Here is a 25,834-nt window from a genome sequence, read left to right as displayed (position 1 = left end):
CATCATCCGCATGGACGCATGTCCTCTGGAATGCTGGTTGAGCATCAAGGGACATATGAATCTTTAGCGCATCTGGCATGTAAATATCTTGTGACTCCGGCTACAACAGTGCCATGCAAAAGCCTGTTCTCACTTTCAGGAGACATTGTAAACAAGAAGCAGGCAGCATTATCTTCTGCAAATGTAAACAAACATGTTTGTCTGAGCGATTGGCTGAACAAGAAGTAGGACTGATTGGACTTGTAGGCTCTAAAGTTTTACACTGTTTTATTTTTGAATGGAGGGGTTTTCTTTGTACAAAATTCTACATTTGTAAGTTCAACTTTCATGATAAAGAGACTGCACTACTGAACTTGTATTAGGGGAACTGAAAAATATTATTTCTTTTGTTTTTTACAGTTCAAATATTTGTAATAAAAAATAAATATAAAGTGAGCACAGTACACTTTGTATTCTGTGTTGTAACTGAAATCAATATATTTGAAAATGTAAAAACCACCCAAAGTATTTAAATAAATAGTATTGTATCATTGTTTAACAGTGCGATTAATTTTTTAAATTGCACAATTAATCACGATTAATTTTGTTTAATCGCTTGACAGCCCTACAAAAAATTAAACCTTGGCTGTATCCAGAATGCAAAATCCAATTTTCTCTAGATTTGCTGGAGCATCTCTTGGAGGTCTCAAAGACGTATATTGTGAGCTCTCTCTCTATCACTAAAGTTTCAGCACACACAAACACATCCCAGCTCTCCCTATCTCTTTAACAAAGTCGTCTTTTCAACCAAGCATTCACTGGAGCTAAAGAGGCATTAACAACAACAAAAAACCAACCAAACAAAATTCCAATAGTCTGGCTAAAAATCCTTTCCTCTCATAATTGTTCGGCCTTCAGTTCCTTGTGATGGCATAACGGCACTAGTTCTACAGGTGCTGGAGTGTCTTTCAGAGTAAACAATATCTAGATTTCTAACTTAAAAAGGAACCAGAAAAAAGTCTGCCAATTTTTGGGGGGAAAAGAGGGAACAAGCCCCTTCTTCCTACTCCTCACTTTTGCAAGTCATCTTTCAGGCTGTATTTTCTTTTTTTTTTTCCCCTTTTCTTTTTTTTATGTGGAGGGGATTAGACCGGATGATTTTGCTGATGAAACCACAGTGACACATTTACATTTTCCTTCAAGCAAATGTCTCCAGCAGCTGCACTTTTTCTTGTCAGTCAGGGCAGAACATGTGCAGTACCCCAAACATCCTTTGTAAAACATCACAGATGGCAGGGGGAAATGCTTCATGAAGCTACAGGAACTGTTTAGATGCTCATTAAACATGCACAGGAGTGATTTTTCCTTTCCAACATCTAAAAATTAACCACATGCCCCCCCCAAAAAGCAAGGGCACAACTCCTTAAGAACCATTTACATGCAAAGTTTCAACCTTCACCCAGGTTAGCTGTCATCATGACTAGATGCAATTAGATTTAAAAAATTCCAAAAACCTAGGAAGAGTCCTTACTAAGCTCAAACGCGGCTGGATAACATTTCCTCAAAGTTCCACCCTTACCACCTTTAGACCTATTTCCAGCCTTACAAAGGACCCCAGAAATGATCTGGCGAAAGCTATGAGTGTCTGAACAGGTGGTTATAAACCTTTTTTGGCTACAAGTGAAAGGCACTCTACATTTCTATGGTATTTTCTCTCTACTGGACAACACCACAAAGCAGATTCTTTTACTGCATCTGCTTTCATTTTAAATCTGAAAGAGTACAATGCCTTTGTCACTGAAAGGTGGATTGGATCACTGTAGGATCAATTATGCCCGGAAGGACTAGTTGAATCAGAACAGCTGAACCTCTTACATAAAGTTCTAGTCTCTAATACAGCGGACCCTCGATAGAGAGCGCATTGCTATAGCACGGATTCGCATACAGGGCAGTTGCGGCGATGGATCCCAAATTTAAATATTTAAATTGGGATCCATGGTAACGCAGCCCCCGGTCTAATGCGATCCCCGCGTTAATGCGGTACCGCGCATGGATCCCGAACCCCACGTTCTAGCGAGGGTCCAGTGTAGCACTAAAACAAAGTTCTGTTGAACCAGTGGAGGCTGAAATTGAGCTAGGGTTTGTGAATGGATAGTGTTTTACAAGAGTTCCAGATGCCTGAACTGCTCTATAAAGGACAAAATTATGTCATACAGACCAACTTTAAACTCCTCATTCTTCTCCCAACTGAAATCAATGGAAGTTTTGCCATTTGCAGGATCAGACCTAAATTTGCTAGTCATAAGAAGCAGTTAGTCCATCTGACACAGACAGAAAAAGGAAACGTCTTCGACAAACCACTTTATTTAAGACATGAGGAACACAAAAATCCTTTGAAGAGCTCTTTACCTTGCTAGAAGCACACAGTCAACATTTTTTATCTTTCCCAATATCAAAGCATCCGACGGCTGCAAAAAAACAAAACAAGGAACAGTCACAGTATGCCAGCGAGATCAGAAACATCTACCGATATTTATGCTGATCGATATCACTATGAAAAGAAATAAAAGTTTACTGCTGTAACGTCACATTTTCTTCAGCTCATAAATAACTGCAATTTAATGTGACTGATTACTAAAGCCAGAAGACTAAAACAGATGACTAAAAACTAGAACTGGAAGGGCATATTTTGCAATCACATGGTTTCAGTGTATTAATACCATCACTAACATTTGAAGTCCAACCACATATTTCACACAGCTGTTCAAACATGTTACAAAAGAACAGGTTAGACAAACATCTATAAAGGTATACTTAACCCTGCGACAGCACAGGGAGTTGGACTAGACGAATCTGTAAGGTCCCTTTCAGCCCTCAATTTCTATGATAAACATTAAAAAACACAATACACTAAGGTTACCTTTAAAAGTAATTGCATCCATGGTAACTTTTGTTTTTTCATAGCATTCTATGTAATACAGGTGTCACCCCTTAATTGGAAATGCTAATTATTTTGTTAACTGATCATCTGCATTTTAAAAAAGATATTAGCAGATGAGTTCACAGGAAACTTGTTAATTTGATACATGATTAAAAATATACATAGAAGATATACAAGTAACATTATAAATAATACTTTCTTTTCTTACAGCACTATTAGAGAGAGTTTTGCAAAAACTGACCATTCAGGCAGTGTTGAAATACTGTAGATCAGTGGCTCCCATATTTTACTGGTTCATCATACACAACCTTCTTAGAAGAAAAGATGTTAGGTCTTAATAGTCTTAAGTATTTACAGACTCATTTTAAAACAAGTTTTGAACTTGGCTGGTGGAGAAGGGACCTGGGTGGAATGGCTACAGGACATGAGGTTTACAGCTGGCCAGGAATTTTTCATTAAAATAGTTTATTGTCGGAAAATGCCAATTTGTTGAAACCAAAATTCTGTGGGAACCTATTGGCTTTCTCAGACCCAGAATGGCATTTCTAGTCAAAAGCAGAGACAGACCCACCTCACAATAGCGTGATGGTCAAGGCACTCATTTAGAATATGAGTGACCTAGGTCCAAATCTGTGGTCTGCCTGATTTAGACAAGTGCCCTGATCATCAGGCTATTATGTATTCCGAAGTCAGGGATCTTTCTCTGTTGTGTTATTTTGGGGGGTTTGTTTTTTGTTAAAAACTGCGAGAGATCTCAGTTTCATCCTGATGCAGAACAGTAACATTTTTTGAAATCATGAAAATATCATGATACAGGAAAACAGTTTCCTACCCAGGTCTAAGGAGGTTAGACTAAAGGTATGGATTCTGGCTGGAGTGCACAGGGAGGCTCTGGTGGGGTAGAGGGAGAAAATAACAGGCAGGGAGGGGTGTGATGTGGTGTGGCATGTATGTAAATAAAAGGAAGCTAGCAAACAGGAGTGGCTAACAGGAGAGTTTTGCGAGAGAGTTCTCCAGGTGAAGGAGGGGCGGTTACGTGACCCTTGGGGTAAGTCTGTTGTCTGTAGTGTCTGTGTTTGTGATGTGCTTGCTGCTTAACTGAAATATACTGTGTGGTCTGTTTGTTTGGGGGACCGTGTGCTGAGTCTAATGGCCTGCTAGGCAAGGCTAAGAGCGTCTTAAAGAGGCTTTGATACCTAATCCCTTTAGCACCCATCAGCCCTTAACCAGGGGGCAAGGCTACTTAGGAAGACCAGGGCTTTAAAAAGCCTGCTCCTACGTGACCAGAGGCGCTAGTAGGGTGATCAGATGTCCCGATTTTATAGGGACAGTCCCGATTTTGGGGTCTTTTTCTTATATAGGCTCCCATTACCCCCACCCCCGTCCCGATTTTTCACATTTGCTGTCTGGTCATCCTAGGCGCTAGCGAACAGGAGAGTTTTGCGAGGGAGTTTAGAAGTGTAGTGTGAGGGGGGGCTAGATACACTTACCATTCAGAAGTTTTAAAAGAACACTCAGATGAGGAAACTACAGACCCCAAATCACCAAAAAACAACAATGCCATGCGAACGCCTGTTCTCACTTTTTGGTGACATTGTAATTAAGAAGTGGACAGCATTATCTCCCGTAAATGTAAACAACCTTGTTTGTCTGAGCAATTGGCTGAAGTAGGACTGAGTGGACTTGTAGGCTCTAAAGTTTTACATTGTTTTATTTTTGAATGCAGTTATTTTTTGTACATAATTCTACATTTGTAAGTTCAACTTTCATGATAAAGAGATTGCACTACAGTACTTGTATTAGGTGAATTGAAAAATACTATTTCTTTTACCATTTTTACAGTGCAAATATTTGTAATAAAAATAACTATAAAGTGAACACTGTACACTTTGTATTGTGTTGCAATTGAAATAAATATATTTGAAAATGAAGAAAACATCCAAAAATATTTAAATAAATGGTATTCTATTATTGTTTAACAGCGCAATTAATTTTTTTAATCGCTTGACAGCCTTACAAACCATCTCCCTTGCTCTATGTACCCATAATCAGTGCTACAAAACGTCAGCCACTAATTTTGAAAATGACATTAAGAGGGACTCATGGTGCATTACCTTCATTTGTGCTGATAACATACTTTCTGGAAAAAAAGTGAAGAGACTGCACCTCAGCATCTAACATCCTAAAAGCTTGGGAGGAGGGAGAAGAAAAGGGCCGTAGGCAGCAGCCTTCTTGTTAGTGTTCTAGAGGGCCCACAAATACAGCGGATCAGGAATTGTTCAACAAAATGGGTTTTCATCAAAAAACGTCCATTTGTTGAAACCGAAACTTTAGAGTGGAAAGGGTCGATTTTGATGAAATTTTCACTGGGAAGGTTTCTCAGGTCCAGGATGGAGTTTCTGGTCAAAACCAGAGAAAGAGAGAGACTCTGACTTCACAGCCCCATGGCTAGGTCACCCACCTGGATGTGGGAAACCAGAGACTTGAACCTGGGTCTCCCATGTCCCAGCTGAGTGCCCTAACCAGCAGGCTACTGTGAGGTGGCAAGGTGCCTGTCTCACAAGTTTCCATGAAAAACTAGAAAAGTTTTAGGGTTTTATTATCCTGATACACAACAAGATTTTTTGTTGTTTTTGAAATCTTGAAACTTTTCATGAAAGTTTCTCACCTAGCTCTAAGCCTCAGTATATCAAATGGAAAAGTCCCTCCCCTTGCCACCTACCTATTCCCAACCTTACCCCACAGTGGTATCATCTCCATCACTGGGAAATACCATTGCTTAAATAGAGCCATATACCCTAATAAGTTGATGGTACTTCTACTAACTCTGCCATCCTCAAACCTGTTACCTTACTAAAAGGTTTAGGGCGGGCAAACTTTTTGGCCTGAGGGCCACATCGGGTTTCCAAAATTGTATGGAGGGCCGGTTAAGGGAGGCTGTGTCTCCCCAAAGAGCCAGGCATGGCCCGGCCCCCGCCTCCTATGTGACCTCCCCCGCTTCTCGCTCTCTGATGGCTCCCCCAGGACTCCTGCCCCATCCAACCCCCCGTCCCCTGACGGCCCCCCCGGGACTCCAGCCCCATCCAACCCCCCGGCCCCGACAGCGCCCCCCCCCCCCCCCCGGGACTCCAGCCCCATCCACCACCCCCTGCTCCCTGACCACCCCCTACCCCTGACTGCCCCCCTCTCATTCCTGACTTGCCCCCCGGGACCCCTGCCCCATCCAATCACCCCTTCTCCCTGCCCCCCAATGCCCCATCCAATTCCCACCCCCCCCCGGGACCCCTGTCCCCATTCAACCCCCCTGTTCCCTGCCCTCTGACCACCCCCCCAACTCCCCTGCCCTCTATCCAACACCCCTTACCGCACTGCCTGGAGCACTGGTGGCTGGCGGCGGCTCTGCAACTGCGCTGCCCGGCCGCCCAGAGCATTGCGCCAGTGCCGCGGTGCGCTGAGGGTGCGGGGGAGGGGGAACAGCAGGGGAGGGGCCGGGGAACAGCCTCCAGGGCCAGGAGCTCAGGGGCCAGGCAGGAGGGTCCCGCGGGCCGGATGTGGCCCGTTGGCCTAGTTTGCCCACCTCTGGTTTAGGGCCTCGTTTTCAGAGATGTTGAGCTTCTGTGGCTCCTGTTGACCTTCTTCAGTGCCAGTCATTCAACTGTTATCCTGGGTCTTAGAACCAAAATAGAAATTTACAAAATCTTTTAATTTTACTTCTTTCTTGATCATAATTACTAATTTATTAACTATCTTCCCAATGTTTAAAAATATCCACCCATGCAATTTTAGAAATGCTATGATGTCTAATAGTTCCCATAGGAACACTATTTGTAGTTTAATGCTAAGTACAATATCTCAGTTGTCATTTGATTTTATATCTGCTGTTTTATTCTCATTACATGGTCTCTTCAAGCGCTGTATTTTATTGGACTATGTATCATGCTTTAAAGTCTGCCAGAAATGGAATCACAATGCCTTTAGAAAAAGGGAATTGTCCAGAGGATTTATCATATCCTGATTTTTTAGAAAGTCCCTATTTAATTTTAACCTACTGACATTTGAAACATCTCATTAACCTTGCTATATCCCTTACCAAATGCTTACTCACTGTTCTGAGCCAGATGTGGCTTTGGGAGAGCAAAGTTTCCTTAGGCATCAGGATAGAGAAAACCCTTATCGTCTAGTTACCAAGCTATTTTGTTCTTACAACATTCCATAACACAACTCACTACACAGCTACTGTTTTTCAATTTATGAAGTATCGCAGCAAATTTGCTGTGTACCTTAAAATCATCCATAACATAGCTCAGAGCTAATGCTGCAGGATAGTAAAATAATGTGTGTGTTTAAAGCCACAGTTAATAAGATCTACTGAAATTGAATACCTCATATCAGAAGAAAAATCAGAGAACAGAACAGTAGATTGATGCATTAGCTCTTTCACATTGCAAAGTGTAGATTCAAGTGTATTTGGAATTATAAATAAAATTATTTTGGTGGCCTCAATCTAGATGCTATGAGACATTTTTCCACATCATCATATTTTGGTATACTTTGCAGTCTGAGGTTTGATGGGGGAAATGCAGGGATCCCTGTGATGGCATAGCAGTAGTGCACCGGGTCAGATTTCAAAGTTGCAAGGCCAATCAGTCCAATTCTCAATTTCCCTCACTATGGCACAATTTCCTTCTATATGCTTGTGAGAAAACATCAACATGCACATTTAATAATAATGAAAGCTTCCCCACACTGTCCCACCAATTTACTCCAAACTGTGATCTGAAGAGACCTTTCCAAGGGCAAGAGGACAGTTAAATCTTCCATGTACATAAAGCCCCAGAATTATATACTGAGACTGCCAAAAAAAGGTGTCAATTGCAATGGCAATTTTCCAATATGCACAATTTCCACTGAGAACATTACTAAAACCAGCAGCTAATCTCATATAGGGGAAATGTCAGATGGCAACCATTTTGTTTTTGCTATTCTAGCCTGGATTCAAGACAGCATCTTAGAGGTGAAAGGATCTCTGTTCTATATGAGACGCTTGTTTTAGTTTTGGGAGCAGGGTGGGGAAGACGGAGGGATGCAAGTGAATAAGTCCCCTTCATCCTCTCCCCAGTACTCTTGCAGATTTTACAGGGTGGTTGGAAATTCAAATATCTTCCTCTAATTCAGCTTTCCCCCTACCTTATTACCTCCCCACCATGGCCAATTGCCAGAGTCCACATTTACTCCATTCTCCCCCCGTGTCCCTTACACTCACAAAGTCTTCCCCAACACCATTTTTGTTGGAGGTAGAGTTCTCCTTCCAGATCTTGGACCCTACAGGGTAGTGTTGAACCCCATGAAAAAGATATACAGGTTTAGGTTTCCACACAGGTTCCTCCCCATAAAATAACTGTTATTGCCACGTATCATATGTCTCATGAACTGCACTGGTAGAAGACGGTAAACATACAGCAAAATATCACATGGATGGTTGTTCTGAACAGTCTCCTGTTCCGCAGATATTATGGAAGATTTGCGTTTAATTTCCAGTTTTATTATACACTACCTACGGAAAGTCACTTACGCTCTCTGCCTCAGTTCCCCACCAGTAAAATGGGAATAACAACACTCCTTTTCTTCCATCCTTTGTCTGCCTGGTCTATTTAAATTACAAGCTCTCTGGAGCAGGGACTGTCTCTTACTATGTGCTGGCACTATAGGTATAAACAGTTGGCTAAACAGACAGACATAGGATGAGATTCTCACTTTAGCTCCAGCCACTTTTGCTTGGTAAAAGGACTAGAGTAACATAGAGCCTCTGAAAGCCCAGAATCTGGCTGGTAGGGAATTCCTCCCTGCACAGGACCAGCAAAAGACAGTCATCAGACTGCCTCACAAGGATCCCCTTGTAAATCTTGGTGTAGGGGGAGTACCAGGGTGGGGTCACAGCAAGTAATACTGCAGAGATCCTAAGTAGTGCTGGGGCCCAGAGGCTGCCAGGGAAGGCTGCTCTAATTTAGAAAGGCCCACAGGGCTGTCTAAATTATGCCAGAGGCTATGGAGCAGCCCAGAATTGGAAAGTTGCAAACCACCATATCCCAACCCTGGGCTGAGAATTCTCCATTGTGCTTCTTATCTCATCATATTTAAAGATCAGTGGATGTGGGGGAGAATGGGGTGTATTCTCTTCCACACTTGGTTGTCATTATAACACCTTGCTTCTAGCAGTCGTTATAAGCTGACTGTGATACAGTGTACAAACCCCACACTGGGCCCAGGTATCCCCACCTCTCCAAACCTGCAGAGCATCCTCCAACTGCAGAACAGGCTTAAAAGGGAGCAACTCAGCTCAGAAGGGGGAGGTGGGGAGGAAGACACACCTACCTTGGGGTTTCCTGGAGAAGGGTGCCGAAGAAGCCTTCCTGTGAGGAAGAGGACTGCATGCTGTGCCCAGTTGGGGCTGAAGGTTTAGCTGCCTTTTCTACTGATATCTTACGTTGTACTTGGAGCTGTTGGGAGAGATGGAGGGACCCAGGAAGGGTAACTCCGAAGAGACTCCAAGATGCCAGATCCTAATTCACTCTTATAGGGCCTGGGCTGGAGCCCGATGGAGTGGGAAGGCACAGGCTGCCCTACCAACTTCTTCTCTTGCAGATGGTGCATAAGCCTCACGGTAAGGAGAGGGCAAGGACACTGAAAACACAAGATGATGCTAAGTCCACGCACAAGTGAGGAACTAGACTGAAAAGCTGTCCTGGGCAGGGCGAGGCTGGATGCTGGGCGCACTGCCACCTGACCTTCAGGAACTCTATTACACTGACCAACACTCAGCAATCTATTGTGAGCATTGTCTACTTTGTACCTCCTAGGCTGAAAAACTTACCATAAAGCACACAAGTAAAAGACTCTTTAACCCAAAAAAATAAGCATCTTAGCAAGCCATAAGAAAAATATTATACAGACCTTGCCATAAGGAGTATCCACATATTTTTCTGTTCTTCCTTCCAAGATGTCAGGATCGTCCAGGCCAGTTCCACCAATAATTCCAATCTCACAAACAAACAAAAATAAGTATTAGAGCTCTAGAGATTACACTGCATGTTAAATCTGACAGTGACACTAACCCTGGATTTCTAGCCAGCTACCCAGTTTATTTTCTGACTCATCTCTGCTTGAGATGGGCCCAGAACCAAGGATCCAAAAAGCACCAGTCATTATAGCTACAGCTCAGGTTTCTCATGAAGACTTGTAGCATGTCACTTTAGGCCATATTTCATATAATTTTCCCCAAGTACAAAGGCTTGACTACCATTACCCAGTTCAAACAGACACCAAATTTAGAAGTTATCAAACTGCACAAAGAGCGAGCCACTGATTAATCATTTATCCCCAATGTGAAAGTAAACATGGGTGTTAACTGGCAAACTTGATAACTGATGCCAAAGAGATCAGCACAACTTATGCTGTAATCAAGGCTGTAACACAAATAGTATTCATACGAGATTGTTGTACACCTTTTCTGCAATGGGAAGAACAAGAACAAAGACTGAGGGCATGGCTACACTTGCAGATGTAGAGCGCTTTGAGTTAAACCAGGCTTCGCAGAGCGCAGTAGGGAAAGCGCTGCAATCTGTCCACAATGACAGCTACAAGCACACTGGCGTGGCCACATTAGCAGCTCTTGCAACAGCCACAGAGAGCAGTGCATTGTGGTAGCTATCCCAGCATGCAAGTGGCTGCAATGTGCTTTTCAAATGGGAGGTGGTGGTGGAGTGTGACAGGGAGTGTGTTGTGTGTATGTGGGGGGAGAGAGAGTGGGTTTTGGGGAGGGCTGAGAGCATGTCAGCATGCTGTCTTGTAAGGTCAGACAATAGCAGACACCCCCCCACCCTCCGCCTCACACAGAAGTCCACGCTAATGGTTGCTTTGTCCCAGAGCAGATAAGCATGCCGGATGTCAGAAACGGAGCTTTCAAAGGACATATCCGCATTCTTGCAGCGATTCCAAAACAATGACAAGAGTGGCCATTTGACTTAAGGAGACTATGGGACATTTCCAGAGGCTGATCAGAGTGCAGTAATGCAACACCTCATTCACACTGACGCCTGGGCATTTCAGCCAAAGTGCAACAAGCGTTAATCTTCTCGCCGAGGTGGAGTACCAGAAGCGCTCTAGCCGTGGAGTCAGAGCGCTCTACATGCCTTGCCAGTGTGGACGGGTAGTCAGCTAGGGCACCCAGGGCTGTTTTAATGCGCTCTAACTTGCAAGCATAGCCAAGCCCTCAGTAGCTCTGGTCACCAGGGACATAATGGTCCCCAGAAATGCAACACCTGAATTGATATAATTAACCCTGATTGCCATTAAGGTATGGCTCTTAAGTTTCTTCCTCTCCCAATAGCAGTTGCTTCTAGATGTATGGGGAAGAGACAAAAAGGAAAGTGTGTTGGCAACTAGTTAGATTTGTCTGACACAAAGCTACTAGCTGAGAAGCTACTAACTTTCAGGCCATGTAGCCTCCCTGAAAAAACATATTTGGCTGACTAGAGCCCCAGTTCAGCCAAGCACTCAGTTATCCAAACCTACACAGTGCCCCACACCATTTTATCTCAGGTTAAATTGTGTAAGACGTTCACATTGAGCGAACAGGATGGAGGCTGTCAACCAAAGAAGCCTTCCTTGCTTGCCTGCAATATGCATAGGAAAGATAGGAAGTATGGCAAGAGACCACCCTCGCTTAACCAGGAGATCTTCAATTATCTAAAAAAATAAAAAAAGAGTCCTACAAAACGTGGAATCTAGGTCAAATTATAAAGGATGAATATACACAAACACCACAAGGATGTAGGGACAAAATTAGAAAGGCCAAGGCACAAAATGAGACCAGACTAGCTAGAGACATAAAGGGTAACATGAAAACATTCTACAAATACATTAGAAGCAAGAGGAAGACCAAGTTCAGGGTAGGCCCGTTATTCAATGAGGGGGAAAAAATAACAACAGAAAATGTGGAAATGGCAGAGTGCTTAATGACTTCTTTGTTTTGGGTTTCACCAGAAAGGTGGGTGGTGATTGGACGGCTAACGTAGTGAATGCCAGTGAAAACGAGGTAGGATCAGAAGAGGCTAAAATAGGGAAAGAACAAGTTAAAAATTACGTAGACAAGTTTGACATCTTCAAGTCACCAGGGTCTGATGAAATACATACTAGAATATTCAAGGAGCTGACTGAGGAGTTATCTGACCCTTTAACAATTATCTTCAAAAACTCATGGAAGATGGGAGAGATTCCAGAAGACTGAGAAATGTCATATATAGTGCCAAACTACAAAAAGGGGAATAAGGATAACCCGGGGCATTTCAGACCAGTCAGCTTAACTTCAGTACCTGGAAAAATAATGGAGCAAATAATCAAGCAATCAATTCGCAAACAACTAGAAGATAACAACATGATAAATAACAGTCAGCATGGATTTGTCAAGAACAAATCCTGTCAAACTAACCTAACAGCTTTCTTTTACCAGAGTAACAATACTTGTGGATAGGAGGGAAGTGGTAGATGTGGTATATCTTGACTTTAGTAAGGCTTTTGATACTCTCTTGCATGATCTCATAAAGAAACTAGGAAAATGCAACCTAGATGGAGCTACTATAAGATGGGTGCATAACTGGTTGGAAAACCATTCCCAGAGAGTCGTTATCAGTGGTTCACAGTCATGCTGGAAGGACATAATGAGTGGGGTCCTGCAGGGATCAGTTCTGGGTCTGGTTCTTTTAAATATCTTCATCAATGATTTAGATAATGGCATAGAGAGTACACTTATAAAGGTTGCAGATGATTCCAAGCTTGGAGGGGTTGCAAGTGCTTTGGAGGATAGGGTTAAAATTCAAAATCATCCAGACAAACTAGAGAAATGGTCTGAAGTAAACAGGATGAAATTCAATAAGGACAAATGTCAAGTACTCCACTTAGGAAGGAACAATCAATTGCATACACAAAATGGGATATAACTGCCTAGGAAGGAGTACTGCGGACAGGAATCTTGGGGGGGGGAGAGGGGAGGGAGATGAGAGTGGATTTCAAAGCTAAATGTGAGTCAACAGTGTAACACTGTTGCAAAAAAAGCAAACATAATTCTGGGATGTATTAGCAGGACCGTTGTAAGCAGAACATTAGAAGTAATTCTTCCACTTTACTCCACACTGATAAGGCCTCATATGGAGGACTGTCTAGTTCTGGATGCCACACTTCAGGAAAGAGGTGTAGAAAACATGATTTGTGAGGAAAATTTTTTAAAATTGGGTTTATCTAGTCTGCAGAAGAGAAGACAGAAGGGGGAACTTAAAAGTTTTCAAATACAAAAAGGTTGTTAGAAGGAGAAAAAAAATAAATTTTCTCCTAACCTCTGAGGACAGGGCAAGAAATAATGGATTTACATTACAGTAAGGGAGGTTAGGGTAGGACATTAGGAAAAAATTCCTAACTATAAGGGTAGTTAAGCACTGAAACAAATTGCCTAGGAGGCTGTGGAATTTCCATCATTGGAGGTTTTTAAGAACAGGTTAGACAAACACCTGTCAGGAATGGTCTAGATCAGTGGTTCTCAAAGCTGGTCCACCGCTTGTTCAGGGAAAGCCCTTGGCGGGCCAAACCGATTTGTTTACCTGCCGTGTCCACAGGTTCGGCTGATTGCAGCTCCCACTGGCCGTGGTTCGCCGCTCCAGGCCAATAGGGGTTGCGGGAAGGGCAGCCAGCACATCCCTTGGCCCGCACCACTTCCCACAGCCCCCATTGGCCTGGAGCGGCGAACCGCGGCCAGTAGGAGTTGCGATCAGCCGAACCTGCGGACGCAGCAGGTAAACAAACTGGTCCGGCCCGCCAGGGGCTTTCCCTGAACAAGCGGCGGACCGGCTTTGAGAACCACTGGTCTAGATAATACTTAGTCCTGCCATGAGTGCAGGGGATTGGACTAGTGACTTCTCGAGGTCCCTTCCAGTCCTATGATTCGATGGTTCTATGTCCATTCAACTTCTTTTTGATGGAGACACAGGAGGTCCCAGCAATGTCTGAAACAGTAATTAGGGATTTATTCTGAAAAACAATATGAGAGCAAACTATGCCTCTGAACTAATTTGTGCTACTTTAAAGGTGATCGTCAGATATAGGAGTATTTCATCCACTCACACATAAAAAAGGAGGGAAGAGAGAGACCATTAAATCTAGAGCTGGTCAAAAAAAATGTCTGAAGAAATGTTTTTCCACTGGAAAATCTCCATTGGTCAAAATGCTCCATGGACTGTTGATTTGGATAAAAATTTAATTTAGAAAAAAATTGAAACCAAGCATTTTGATAATGTTGGAACTTTCCATTTCAAACTTATACAAATGTTTTGGTATATTGTTTTGAAACAACTTTTTTATTTTGAAATTTATTTATAATTTTTTATTCTTGTAAAAATGGTATAACAAAATAATTATATTACAAATGACCAGTCAGAATACCAGAAATGAGCAAATCAAATACCAATGTCAAATTACCAATCACTATTTCATATATTTTATATTCATATAAATTTTAAATTCTTTAAATTCTTTAAACCCTAATCAAAAAATATAAACATATAAAATATTAAAATACGGTATATAAAAGCCATAAATGAAACAAACATGACCCAAAACAAAACATTTTCAGAAAATCCTTTGTGGGAAATTTTCATTCCAATTCAGAATGAAATTTTTTGAAATGCTGGAATTTCCCACAGAAAAGAAATTCTAGTTTTGATCAGCTCAGCTGCCCAAATGAATTATGTATCCTTCTAGGTTTAAGGAGCTATAGTCCAACTACCCCACTGCACCTACAGAGACACCTTATTTTATAATTGCTCAACCTTGCTTACCCAGAAGAATGCTGGAAAGGGGCCAGAGAACACTTCCACTATGCACAGAACCCCCTCGGGACTTCATAGTTGTGCCCCTGGACCTACTTTTGGGTTCAGAGTATTCTTTTTAACCTTGTAACCTTCAAAGAGTGGTGCTTAATAATACCTGAAATGTAACAATGGGTTTAGCATAACTCTATATTTGTGTTATAAAAAGCTAATTACAATATGTGGAGTTTGCCTTCTAATCAGCCATTACCTTACAAAGTAGTACCAGCTCCACCTGCTGCTACCAAGCTAAGTTACACACATACAAAGAAATATCATTTCTGTTCTTGGCTCTACCACCAGGCCTCTACACAGAGTGTCCGATAGGGGGACAGTATTCACAGCCAGCATAGTGGCATCTTCTGTTAGTGAAAGTATGAAGAATGTGAATTCGTATTCTGCTAGGGATACAGTTTTTGTTTTGTTTTTTAAAAAGCTTTGTGTTCTGGTACAGTCTGCACAGAGTTAACAAGTTCCAGCATAGTGCTAGCAACAAAGAGGGAATCTTCATTTAGTTTTAGCAAACGCTGACTTCTTCAACAAAGCTACATCCATAGGAATAAGGATTTGGTGCATGTTCTCTTGGGTCAGTCAGAAAAGCAAAATGGTTAAACTGGCAGTGCCCCATTTCACAATGAATACCGAGGGCAAACTGATTTATTACTGCATATTTCAATCAAAGAAAGTTGTGCAGCCTTCACAATCAAATTAATAATACAACGAGAAAGAAACATACACTTCCAAGTTATATCTTCCTTGGGCTTCCCGGTGGAACCAGTCATCTTTGTGTCTTTTAGGGTCTGATCCAACTCCCACTTAAATCAATGGGAGGTTTTCTACTGACTTCAATGGGAATTAGATTAGGCTCTTCAGAATAGTGGCTGTTTTTAATTGTGTGGTCTTTTACAATCCCAAGCACACTGTTGGCATGTAAAGAAATAATTTTGCCCTCTGTTACACAGAGCAAAAATATTGCTTTTTTCAATTGGCAGTTACTGTTGCAATTTTGTCTGAGTTTTAAGTGGAAGAACTCAAATCATGTTGAGCTTTTAAAAAACAAACAAAACCACATACCCCCCTCTTTTGCCCCCCCCCAATACCTTGTCAGTAATAAAAGCATGTTATCTAAACTCTCAGAATGGTTTCTAGCTGTACAGCTAAGGATGTGTATCTCTTAACAAAATAATAATAATAAAAAAGCACCACGTGGAAATCCCAGTGACAATCTAAAACAAAAATCTGTCTCTTGCTCTCAATTTCTACAACCCTACGTTTATAGAAACCCTACAGATGCCGTGTCATTATATTGCAATTAGCTCATCAGGCATCTCTTTTCAATAAGCAAAGACTGTGGTCTTTATTATGTGCCAAATACTTTTCCATGTGAAAGCCTGGTTCATGTCATCTGCTGTGCAGTAGTATATAAACAGATTTTTTTCCTTTTGGTGCCACCTTGTGCTGTATGTGTGTTATTGCAGGCAAACAACTAAATCCTTAATACACTGTATAATCCAAATAGGCAGACTAGGGAAGAAAAATAAATCACAGTAATATTTGCTCATAATTTTTGTAATAAGAATGGTGATTTTTGCTTTAGTGTTATTCACAGATCATGAGTATTTGGACAAATACTGCTTTGTTCATGAAAATACTCAAGAGTCCTGAAAGCTATGATTATTTGCCTCAAAAACTGTACCTGAACTATTATGGGATATTTATTACTCAAGAGTCCAAAGTTTCAGTCATCGTCATATGGAGTAGAAACAACATCTACGTAGCAATCAAAGGTGGGATCTGCAGGTCACATAGACATACCCACACTAGCGTTAATCTAACTAGCATACTAAAAGTAGCAGAGATGACACTGGCATGGACTTCTGCATGGGTGCAGGAACAATTTGTATAGTGGGGGTGCTGAGAAACATTGAACCACACTGTAAATCCTGTATATAATGGAAACCACTTCAAGGCAGGGGGTGCTGCAGGACCCCACCACCACCACCTCTAGTTCCAGCACCTATGAACTTCTGCACAGATTAGCAAAGTGAAAACGTATGAATGTCCCTGCTGCATCTTCAGTGCTATTTTTAGCTGTACTAGCTATTACACCTGGGGGAATTCTGCGCCACTGTGAAATGCAGAATTTGCACAGAATTTGACGTTTCCCCTGCAGCATTGGGGCTGCAGAGCTGCTGGTGGCCATTAGAGTCATTGTAGCTCGCAGAGCACCAGCCCGGTGGGGATGGAGGCTCTGCAAGTTCTGAAGCCTTGCTTGATCCTCATCCGCCTAGGGATGGGAGAGGGTCTGGGAGTCCCAGCTCAGGCAAAGGGTGAGGAAGGGCACTGCGTCCCTCTGTGGGACAGTAAAGAAGCTGGGGGGAGTAAAGGTCCTGGGGGAGGGAGGTGCAGGTGTCTGGGCCAGGGGGTGCCCCGCAGCCGGGCTCTGGAGGAAGAGCAGAATGCAGTTGTCGGTGGCTGTGTTCTGGGGAGAGGGAGGTGCAGACATCTGGGCTCTAGGGGTGCCCCGCAGCTGGGCTCTGGGGGGAAGGAGGTGCAGGTGCCTGGGCTCTTGGGGTGCCCTGCAGCTGGGCTCTGGGGGGAAGGAGGTGCAGGTGCCTGGGCTCTTGGGCTGCCCTGCAGCTGATCTCTGGGGGGAAGGAGGTGCAGGCGCCTGGGCTCTAGGGGCGCCCTGCAGCTGGGCTCTGGTGAGAAGGAGGTGCAGGCATCTGGGCTCTAGGGGTTCCCTGCAGCTAGGCTCTGGGGGGAAAGAGGGTGCTGGAGCTGGGAGGTGCTCCACGGCTGGGTTCTGGGGGGAGGGAGTTGAGGTGTCTGGGCTCTCGGGGAGCCGACACAGCCCCCTCCAGCATACCCCCAATTGGGTTTCTTTAACTCTCTACTCCTGGGGGAATCTTTTTTCATTGTTGTCTGTATTGTTGACATACTTTCTGACAGGTGTTTTGAAATAAGTTACCAAAATAATTGAAACTAGAGTGATTATATTCTGTTATTGACAAATAATATATGCAGAATTTTAAAATATTGTGCGCAGAATTTTTAATTTTTTTGGCACAGAATTCGCCCAGGAAGTATGTTTACAAAAGCTGCTATTGCACCTGTGACTGCAGTATAGACATATCCTTATGGGACCAATCACAAACCACAATCTAAACAGAGGCTGGAAATTGTTCAAATACTCTTCAGTGTTTGCTGAATTTTGTAACTCATACAAATCAGGATAGAAATTGTGAAAGGTTTTTATTATTCTTTGAAATTCTAAAAAAATGAATAAAAGGGGCTAATAATTAAGTTGGTTTTAGTTAGGAACCACATATCTGCCAACATAACTGCAGCCCAGAATTTAAGATTGAGGATAATTTCCGCAGAGAGTGCTTTTCAAACTGAATTGTTCTATCCAGTAAAAATGATAAACTTTGTAATTAAAGACAACAATGCAAACTGGAGATATGGGGTTCTTCACCATATTATCAGTTGGCTGATGAAACAGGCCGATGTCTGTAGAACTTGGGCTACCTCCTTGATTTTCACTACTACTTTTTTGTCTAGCCAGGATATAGCTATAACCCCTCTCATTAAGCAATATGGGATGGGCAGGGTGATTGTGACTCCCTGGTTGAGAATCCACAATACAGCCAAACTGTTCTTTTTCCTAACTGACCTTATTCTTACTCCTTCCCTCCTCCCAAAACACAATCCATGTGACACTTTTTTATTTTCTGCTTTAAAAATCACAGCAAAACTTAGTTCCACTAATAGAAAGTAGATTCTATTTCTAAATTTCGAGTAACAAAAATCACGGGTGCCATGGGATTTGAACACACTCCCTTTGTAATATAAAGCTGACAATTTAAACTCACGGGTAGGTGTCAGAGAGCGGGGCCCTTTGCTATGATGCTGTTTGAGGAGCTGGAGCTACCATCACAGCCCACAGACAGCTTTCATCTCTGGGAATGCCACCAATGCAGGGAAGGTCTTATGTCAAGTTGCAGGAATGAGGAGCAGGCTGTCATCATTATGGGGATGGGGGAGTGGATTACACTGGTGGGCATTGCTGGGGGAAAGGTATGCCCCCCCCCCAACCTACCCTGTGGTGTTGGGGGAAAGGTATGCCCCCCCCCAACCTACCCTGTGGTGTTGGGGGAAAGGTATGCCCCCCCCCCCCCAACCTACCCTGTGGTGTTGGGGGAATATGAGAGTGGGTAGGGATTTTAGGGGTGGTTGCAGATGGAACAATGGAGATTGGCAAATAGGAGGATAACCTAGTGCAATATGGGAGGGAATGAATCATAGAGGCATGAGTCCAGCACCCTTATCTACCCTTTGGCAACAACTGGAAGCCACTGCAGAGAGCTGCGGAGGAAAGGACGAGTGCTTCACAGTGGGGAGGGGCAATGCAGAGTCAGAGTAAGTTTGCTGCAGAAAGAAGATGAGCTAACTAGGAGCTGGGGGAAATCACCGTCCTTCTTTCCTTGTGCCACAACTGTGCTAATCATGCTTGGGAACATGTTTCAGCCTCCCAGGCAGGTAGTTCTCTCTAAAGGAGCCAGCAAAGGCTCATTAGAGCAGCTTCCCCTCTGACAAGAGGAACTGACAGATAAAAGCCAATTATTTTCCACTGAATGCATCCGATGAAGTGAGCTGTAGCTCACGAAAGCTTATGCTCAAATAAATTTGTTAGTCTCTAAGGTGCCACAAGTCCTCCTCTTCTTTTTGCGGACACAGACTAACAAGGCTGCTACTCTGAAACCAGTTATTTACCTGTAACCACTGTTCTTTGAGAGGTGGGTGCAGATATGCATTCCCCTCAGGTATGCATGCACCTGAGGGGAATACACAGCTGTGACCACTTGAAGAAGAGAACCCACATCAGCTCCAGCATTGGACTTCATGCTTCCCTTCCACAAGCCAGTCCAGCTGCTCTTCTTCCTCTTCCTGTTTCCCAGGCCCCTGGGGTGATCAGAAGAGGCTGGAGTTAGGCACACACCAGGTGGGCCTGGTGGCAGCATGGAACCACAGAGTTTACTGCTGCAGCAAGTCCTGCTTTCATAGACCTTCCCGTGGGTTGTCAGGGACACAGTAGCGCAGATAGTACCTCAATGGACAGATATCCCTGTGAGAGAGACTCGGCCCACCCCACTCACGGAAAAGGCAGACACCAACCAGGATACCCCAAATTAGCTTCCCTTTTCTCTCAAGACAGGGAAAATTGCTTGTCTACACATTGACCTCAAGAACTGTGGGAGCTTCTTCCAGTCTTCCTTGTTTCCCAGGTCCAAAAAGCATGTCCTACAGAGGCAGGCAAAGGGCTAAGCATAGCAGCTAAAACTACAGAGCCTCTGACATTGGTGTGCATCATAGGGCCTAGAGACCCCATTGTACAGGCTACAGTACAAACATAAAACAGAAAGTAGTCCCTGCTCCCAAAGAGTTTACAATCTTAACACCTAAATTAATGCTAAATCAGTATTAACAGAGTCAATCATCACATGAGCTGGAGGATAGTGGACCCTTGCAGCAGCGCTCCCACAGAGGGGGTCTGGGAAGCTAGTGTGCGATGGCACAGAGCCTCAGTGCAGATGAACCTGGCCTCTCCTAGCTCTTATTCCACAAGATACACATGTAGGATCATCTACAGTTTTCAGAAAGTCAAGTCAGTAAAGATAGGACTACAACAGAATTCTGCAGAGTCCCTTAGCCTTAACTATGGCATTGAGTACTATAAATGGAGTGGGGGAGAAAGCAAATCCCCAAACCAGCAGCCAGTTAACAAATCAATACCTGGCAAACCTACAGTAAACAAGACACTGATCTAGTTAACAATCATGCTTTTACCCATCCCTTGACCAGAGCCCAGAAATAGCTTTTGGTAGAGCACAGGATTCCGAGTGTGACAACAGCGTCTAACTTTTCCTTTTAAAGGTTGGATTTTTACACACCCAGCGTTGTTGCGTTGCCATGCTCAGCTGCTGCTGACTATGATTAGTTGGCCGAGGCAGCACCCTGTGAGCCTTTATGGCACCGGTAAATGAACGCAGCTCCCTGCCTCCCCTCCAGACTCGACAAGGAAACCCGACAAAGAGACTTTTATTGGACAAGAACACATGTTGGAGGCCTCAACACGTCTGCACTGTGGCCGTTGGGGGGTGCCCTGTAACACGAGCAGCAGGGCCCTGCCAGACGGGTGGGGGGCGCCGGCCGACGGGGCCGTGCCCCCCCAGCAGGGAGGGCGCTGGGCCGAAGCGGGGGCAGGAGGCTGGGCAGCGAAGGGCGCTGCCGAGCATCACAGCAGAGCAGACGCCGCTCACCCCGAGCCCATGCGCCCCGGCGCGGGCAGGAGCCTGCCACATGCACCCAGAGGCGCCTCCCTCGGAGCCCACGTGCCCCAGCCTGACTCGTCTGCACCCCGCGGCGGCCGCCAGGGGCTCCCGCGTGGGGGGGGGGGGGCACAGGCTGGGCCGGGGGGGGGGAATCGCCCCGCCTGGGCCCGGGCAGGAGCCCGCAGCGCCTCTTACCTTCGCAGCCGGGGCGGCCGCGGCTGCAGCCATGTTTGCTGGAGGAAGGACGAGGGGGCGGTCCCGGCTCGGCCCGCCCAGGCTAGCGCCGGCCGGGGGGCTGCAGTCGGCGGAACGAGTCCCGCCCCCTGCTCCGAGGAGACAGCCGCAGCCGCTGGGCAGCGCCGGCTCCCTGGGCGGCTCCGCACTGCGCCGGGGGGAGCCTCCCCCTCCGCCCCGCAATCTGCGCTCGCAGGGAGCCCGCCGCCGTCCAGCGCCGGGTGCGGGGCCCTAGCCCGGGGGGGATGGCTGCTAGTCGGTGCTACCAGCGCGCAGCGCTTCCTCCCGGGGCCCGCCGGCTGCTCCCCCGCGGAGCGCTGTGAAAACCCGCCCCTGGGAATCTGCCTCTCCCCAGCGAGCCGGCCGGCCTAGGGCAGGGGCAGGAGTACCAAGCCCTAGTGTACGAAAATGAAGGAGGCCTCCCCGCAGTCAGATTAGTTTACCCATTACCGTTTAAGGGTGTTTTTTAAAAAGTTGCCTTCCGGTGATGAGGGTTCGTGTTTTCAAGCTTTTCTTCACAAGCATGAAGGCTACAAATTTACTGTAAAAAAAAAAAAAGGGGGGGGGGCAAAAATGCTGACATTCTCACATAACAACCCAATTTCTGTACCTGGCACTTTCACAAAAGCACTAAATATCACAAGACTGGTGCCTGTGAGAGTTAGCAACGCTATTGATATTTTCCAGGAGAGAAATAACGCAGTCCTGAACAAATGTGACAGTCATCGTGTTCTTATTCAAAGGGAAAAAGCATGAAACAGTTATCTGTTGTTATTCAGGACTGGACTGTTCCTCTCTTGGAAAATGAGTAAGGAAAGTAAAGTAAGGAATGAGTAAGGAAATATAAAAAAGTCAGTGGGCGCCATCTAAAAGTGCAGGTACTAAACTGCATCAAAAGCTGGGCTGTCCTGTAAGCAAAAATACAATAAATTATGTTTCATCCTCAACTCTAAGAATGAAATTCTGACTCCATTGAAGTCAGTGGGAAAACTCCCATTTCACCTTTAGAATGTAGTGGAGAAAAATATTTTCACAAGGAAACGTCTCCATTTCAAGATAACACGTGTTTATGATAAATAGTGAGAAAAATATTTTCAAAGTTAACTATTGCCAAACTGTAAATAGATAGTAATCACTATCCTGCAGGTGGCAGTATATTTGCATGCTATTGATATTAAAACACTGTATGAGAGAAAGACATGGAAAGTACCATTTACTATTTCAGTACTTGGAAAGAGCTAACCCTAGAAGAATACTTCAGTAATCGGCATAAAAGTCAATAGCTTCACATTAACTGTAAACAGTTCCTTGAGGCAGTGACTGTACCTTTCTCTGTGGTTGTACAGCACCGTGCACTATTATGGAACTCAGAAAATGAGGGTGCACAGACAAAATTTGTTTTTAGGAGATGAATGGCTTCAGAAAAAGGAATCCAATTTTTGACTCCCAAGTGCCATTTTCTTTTCTGAATAGAATGATCCCAGACATCGTGGGACAAATTTTGTCCTCAGATATGCTCATGGATGACATTCACCCCTGGTGTGGTGGCCAGGGCAAATCCCTCTGCACTACTTAAGCCCCCAGTAGGAGCAGCACAGTGGATAAGGGTACTAGTACCTATATAACCCTATGTGCTGCAGAAAGGGTCTCCCTGCTGGGCCTCCATAGGCCAGGATAGAATGCTGTCAAGGTTCCTTCCCCACTCTGAACTCTAGGGTACAGATCTGGGGACCTGCATGAAAGACACCCTAAGCTTATTCTTACCAGCTTAGGTTACAAACTTCCACAAGGTACAAACTTTTCCTTGTCCCAGTATGCTACCACCACCAAGCGTTTTAAACAAAGAACAGGGAAAGAGCCCACTTGGAGACATCTTCCCCCAAAATATCCCCCCCAAGCGCTACACCACCTTTCCTGTAGAAGGCTTGATAATAATCCTCACCAACTGGTACAGGTGAACACAGACCCAATCCCTTGGATCTTAAGGACAATGAAAAATTAATCAGGTTCTTAAACGAAGAATTTTAATTAAAGAAAAGGTAAAAGAATCACCTCTGTAAAATCAGGATGGTAAATACCTTACATGGTAATCAGATTCAAAACATAGAGAATCCCTCTTGGCAAAACCTTAAGTTACAAAAAGACTCAAAAACAGGAATATACATTCCCTCCAGCACAGCTTATTTTACAAACCATTAAAGAAAAGAAAATCTCAACACATTTTCTAGCTAAATTAATTACTAACTTTACAGGAGTTTTAAGGCTGCATTCCTGATCTGTTCCCAGCAAAAGCATCACACAGACAGACCAAACCCTTTGTTCCTCCCCTCCAGATCTGAAAGAATCTTGCCCCCTCATTGGCCATTTTGGGTCAGGTGCCAGCGGGGTTACCTTAGCTTCTTAACCCTTTACAGGTGAAAGGATTTTGCCTCTGGTCAGGAGGGATTTTATAGCACTGTATACAGAAAGGTGGTTACCCTTCTCTTTATATTTATGACAAATGCCATAAAGCAGTTTGACCCAAAGGAATGGTACCCACAGAATGCATGTTTAGACCCAGTGGCCTCAGTACCCACTGAGGAGCTGTTTGCTATTCTTGTCAACAAATTGGAATAGTAGATGTACAACAGGCCCAGTCCCTGTCTATGGGGTCGGCCTCACCTAACACTTCTGTGCACCATCAGTCTAGATCTTGATAGTTTGGGATTTATAAGGGTAGAATAGATTTCATCCATGCAGTGGAGCAACTCCTACTGAAATCAATAAGAGGTAAACCTGAGTATCTAAATGCAAAATTTGGTCCCAGGAGTGCAATTTTTTTTCTTAGTTGCATCCGTAAAATACAGTACCAGATAGAGAACATGCCCTAACCATTTGGGCCTCATCCAGATCACATCTAATGTGACATACTTGCAGTGTTTTTCCCAGAAATTGAAATCGGGGGCGGGGGTTGTTGACAGATGAGGGGTGAGACTGTTAGGGCAAAGGTGGGCTGTATGGCACCATAGTAAAAACTGAAAAATGTTTCACAACCATTTTATTAGATTTAACTAATGTTTTTAAATCATCACACAAATTAAAGTTGGCTACACAAGCCTACTATGAAGCACTATATCTACATCCTTCTTGGTTTCTTCTTGTAATTTTGCATAACTCTGTTAAAGAACTTCTCGAATGCAGTGCATTCATTTTTGGTGGCTTCTCTTGTGTCCGGTACTTCAAGTCCTTCAAGATATGCTCATGATCATGCAGAAGGCAACTTCTTTCAGAACACAAAATTCTATTCAATGAGGAAAAAGAATGCTCAACTGTAGCTGTTGTGACTGGGACTAGACAGAGATGAATTCCTACTTCTTTCATCCCAGGAACCATAGCACTAAGATTGGGTCGAACCAGTAGTGATGATAAAGAAGGTGAAGTCAAATCTTCATTCGTCCATAGTACGATATTCCACTCTGTGTTCAAATTCTCTGTTCTGTCCTGATCACATGGCAGCCCCACTGCAGGTAGTGCCTCACTTCACTCAACTGTCCGTGTTTTATAAGACAGGCATCTGTAAAAGCTACGTAGAGGTTGACAGAATCTAGAAGTTTCTGTTGTAGAGATGTAAGAATCAAGTCAGTGTACTTTACTTTTTCAGCTGACTTAACAAACACTTTTTGTCCGCGCCATTTAAGGAGTCAATATAAGCGCGCTAATTAATCAGCTTCTGAACTGAAATCTTGCTTCTTCCAGTACGTTTTCAATGATATCTCTCTGATTGATCCAAGTGTAGCTTCCATTGCTGGACAGAGATCTACTACTGTTGTAGCAGATTCTTGGAGGGCATTGTTAATGATCCAAGTGGTTTCAACAGTAGACTTACAAGAGAGAATGGTGATTGTCTTTTCTGACCTTAGTAGCAATAGTAGTCCACCACTACTCTGATCTGTCCCATCTCGGTAGATACTTTCCAAAGCCAATAATAATGGTTGCAGTAATTTTCAGACAACAGCCATGGATCGCTCCTGAGAAAGCCAGTGGGTTTTCCCAGGTTGGACTAATTTGAACTTCAATCCCAGTGTATCTTCTATATTTTACAAGACGTTCAGTCCTTTTGGACTCTTGCTGAAAAAAAAGACAGTTTATAGCTTTTTAAATGCCTTTTGAAGATTCTGGAGCTCATACTAGCGCTAGTTGGAGTAGATGGCCTCTGCAGTGTGTATTGGAGAGTTTAGAATTACACTTTTCTCTGAGGAAAGCTTGTACTCCACATTTCTTCCAGAGAAGTTTGAAGCTCCATCAAATGCACAAACTGCCATCTCTTTGGGGTTCAATTTACATGGACTTAACTCTTCTAAGACGTGGGTTGTCAGAGATGAAGCCGATGTGTCTTCTATAACTTGAACATCTATAAATTCATCCACTGGCCTACCACTGACATCAAGATAACG

At 43.9% G+C, this 25,834-nt stretch overlaps 1 protein-coding gene across 6 annotated transcripts in view; it reads right to left on the bottom strand.

Moving 5' to 3' along the window:
- Nucleotides 1–21,527, bottom strand: part of LOC102937518 (methylthioadenosine phosphorylase) — a 56,827-nt gene extending 35,300 nt beyond the window's left edge. The window contains exons 1-7 of one of the 6 annotated variants that reach the window (XM_037902057.2): nucleotides 21,363–21,419; nucleotides 19,609–19,797; nucleotides 9,872–9,958; nucleotides 9,293–9,417; nucleotides 6,498–6,589; nucleotides 3,162–3,231; nucleotides 2,389–2,447 (exon numbers count right to left, since the gene is read on the bottom strand). In XM_037902057.2, the coding sequence (XP_037757985.1) occupies nucleotides 2,389–2,447; nucleotides 3,162–3,164 (62 nt within the window). In that variant the 5' untranslated portion in view covers nucleotides 3,165–3,231; nucleotides 6,498–6,589; nucleotides 9,293–9,417; ... (1 more) ...; nucleotides 19,609–19,797; nucleotides 21,363–21,419. Of the gene's footprint in view, nucleotides 1–2,388; nucleotides 2,448–3,161; nucleotides 3,232–6,497; nucleotides 6,590–9,292; nucleotides 9,418–9,871; nucleotides 9,959–19,608; nucleotides 19,798–21,362 lie in introns of all 6 variants that reach the window. The other 5 variants (XM_037902055.2, XM_037902058.2, XM_037902056.2 and 2 more) reach the window with 5 other exon arrangements.
- Nucleotides 21,528–25,834: the final 4,307 nt, after the last annotated feature.

Source organism: Chelonia mydas, chromosome 5, assembly GCF_015237465.2.
Source record: "Chelonia mydas isolate rCheMyd1 chromosome 5, rCheMyd1.pri.v2, whole genome shotgun sequence".
Lineage (NCBI taxonomy): Eukaryota > Metazoa > Chordata > Testudines > Cheloniidae > Chelonia > Chelonia mydas.
This window is presented reverse-complemented; position numbering and strand designations above follow the sequence as displayed.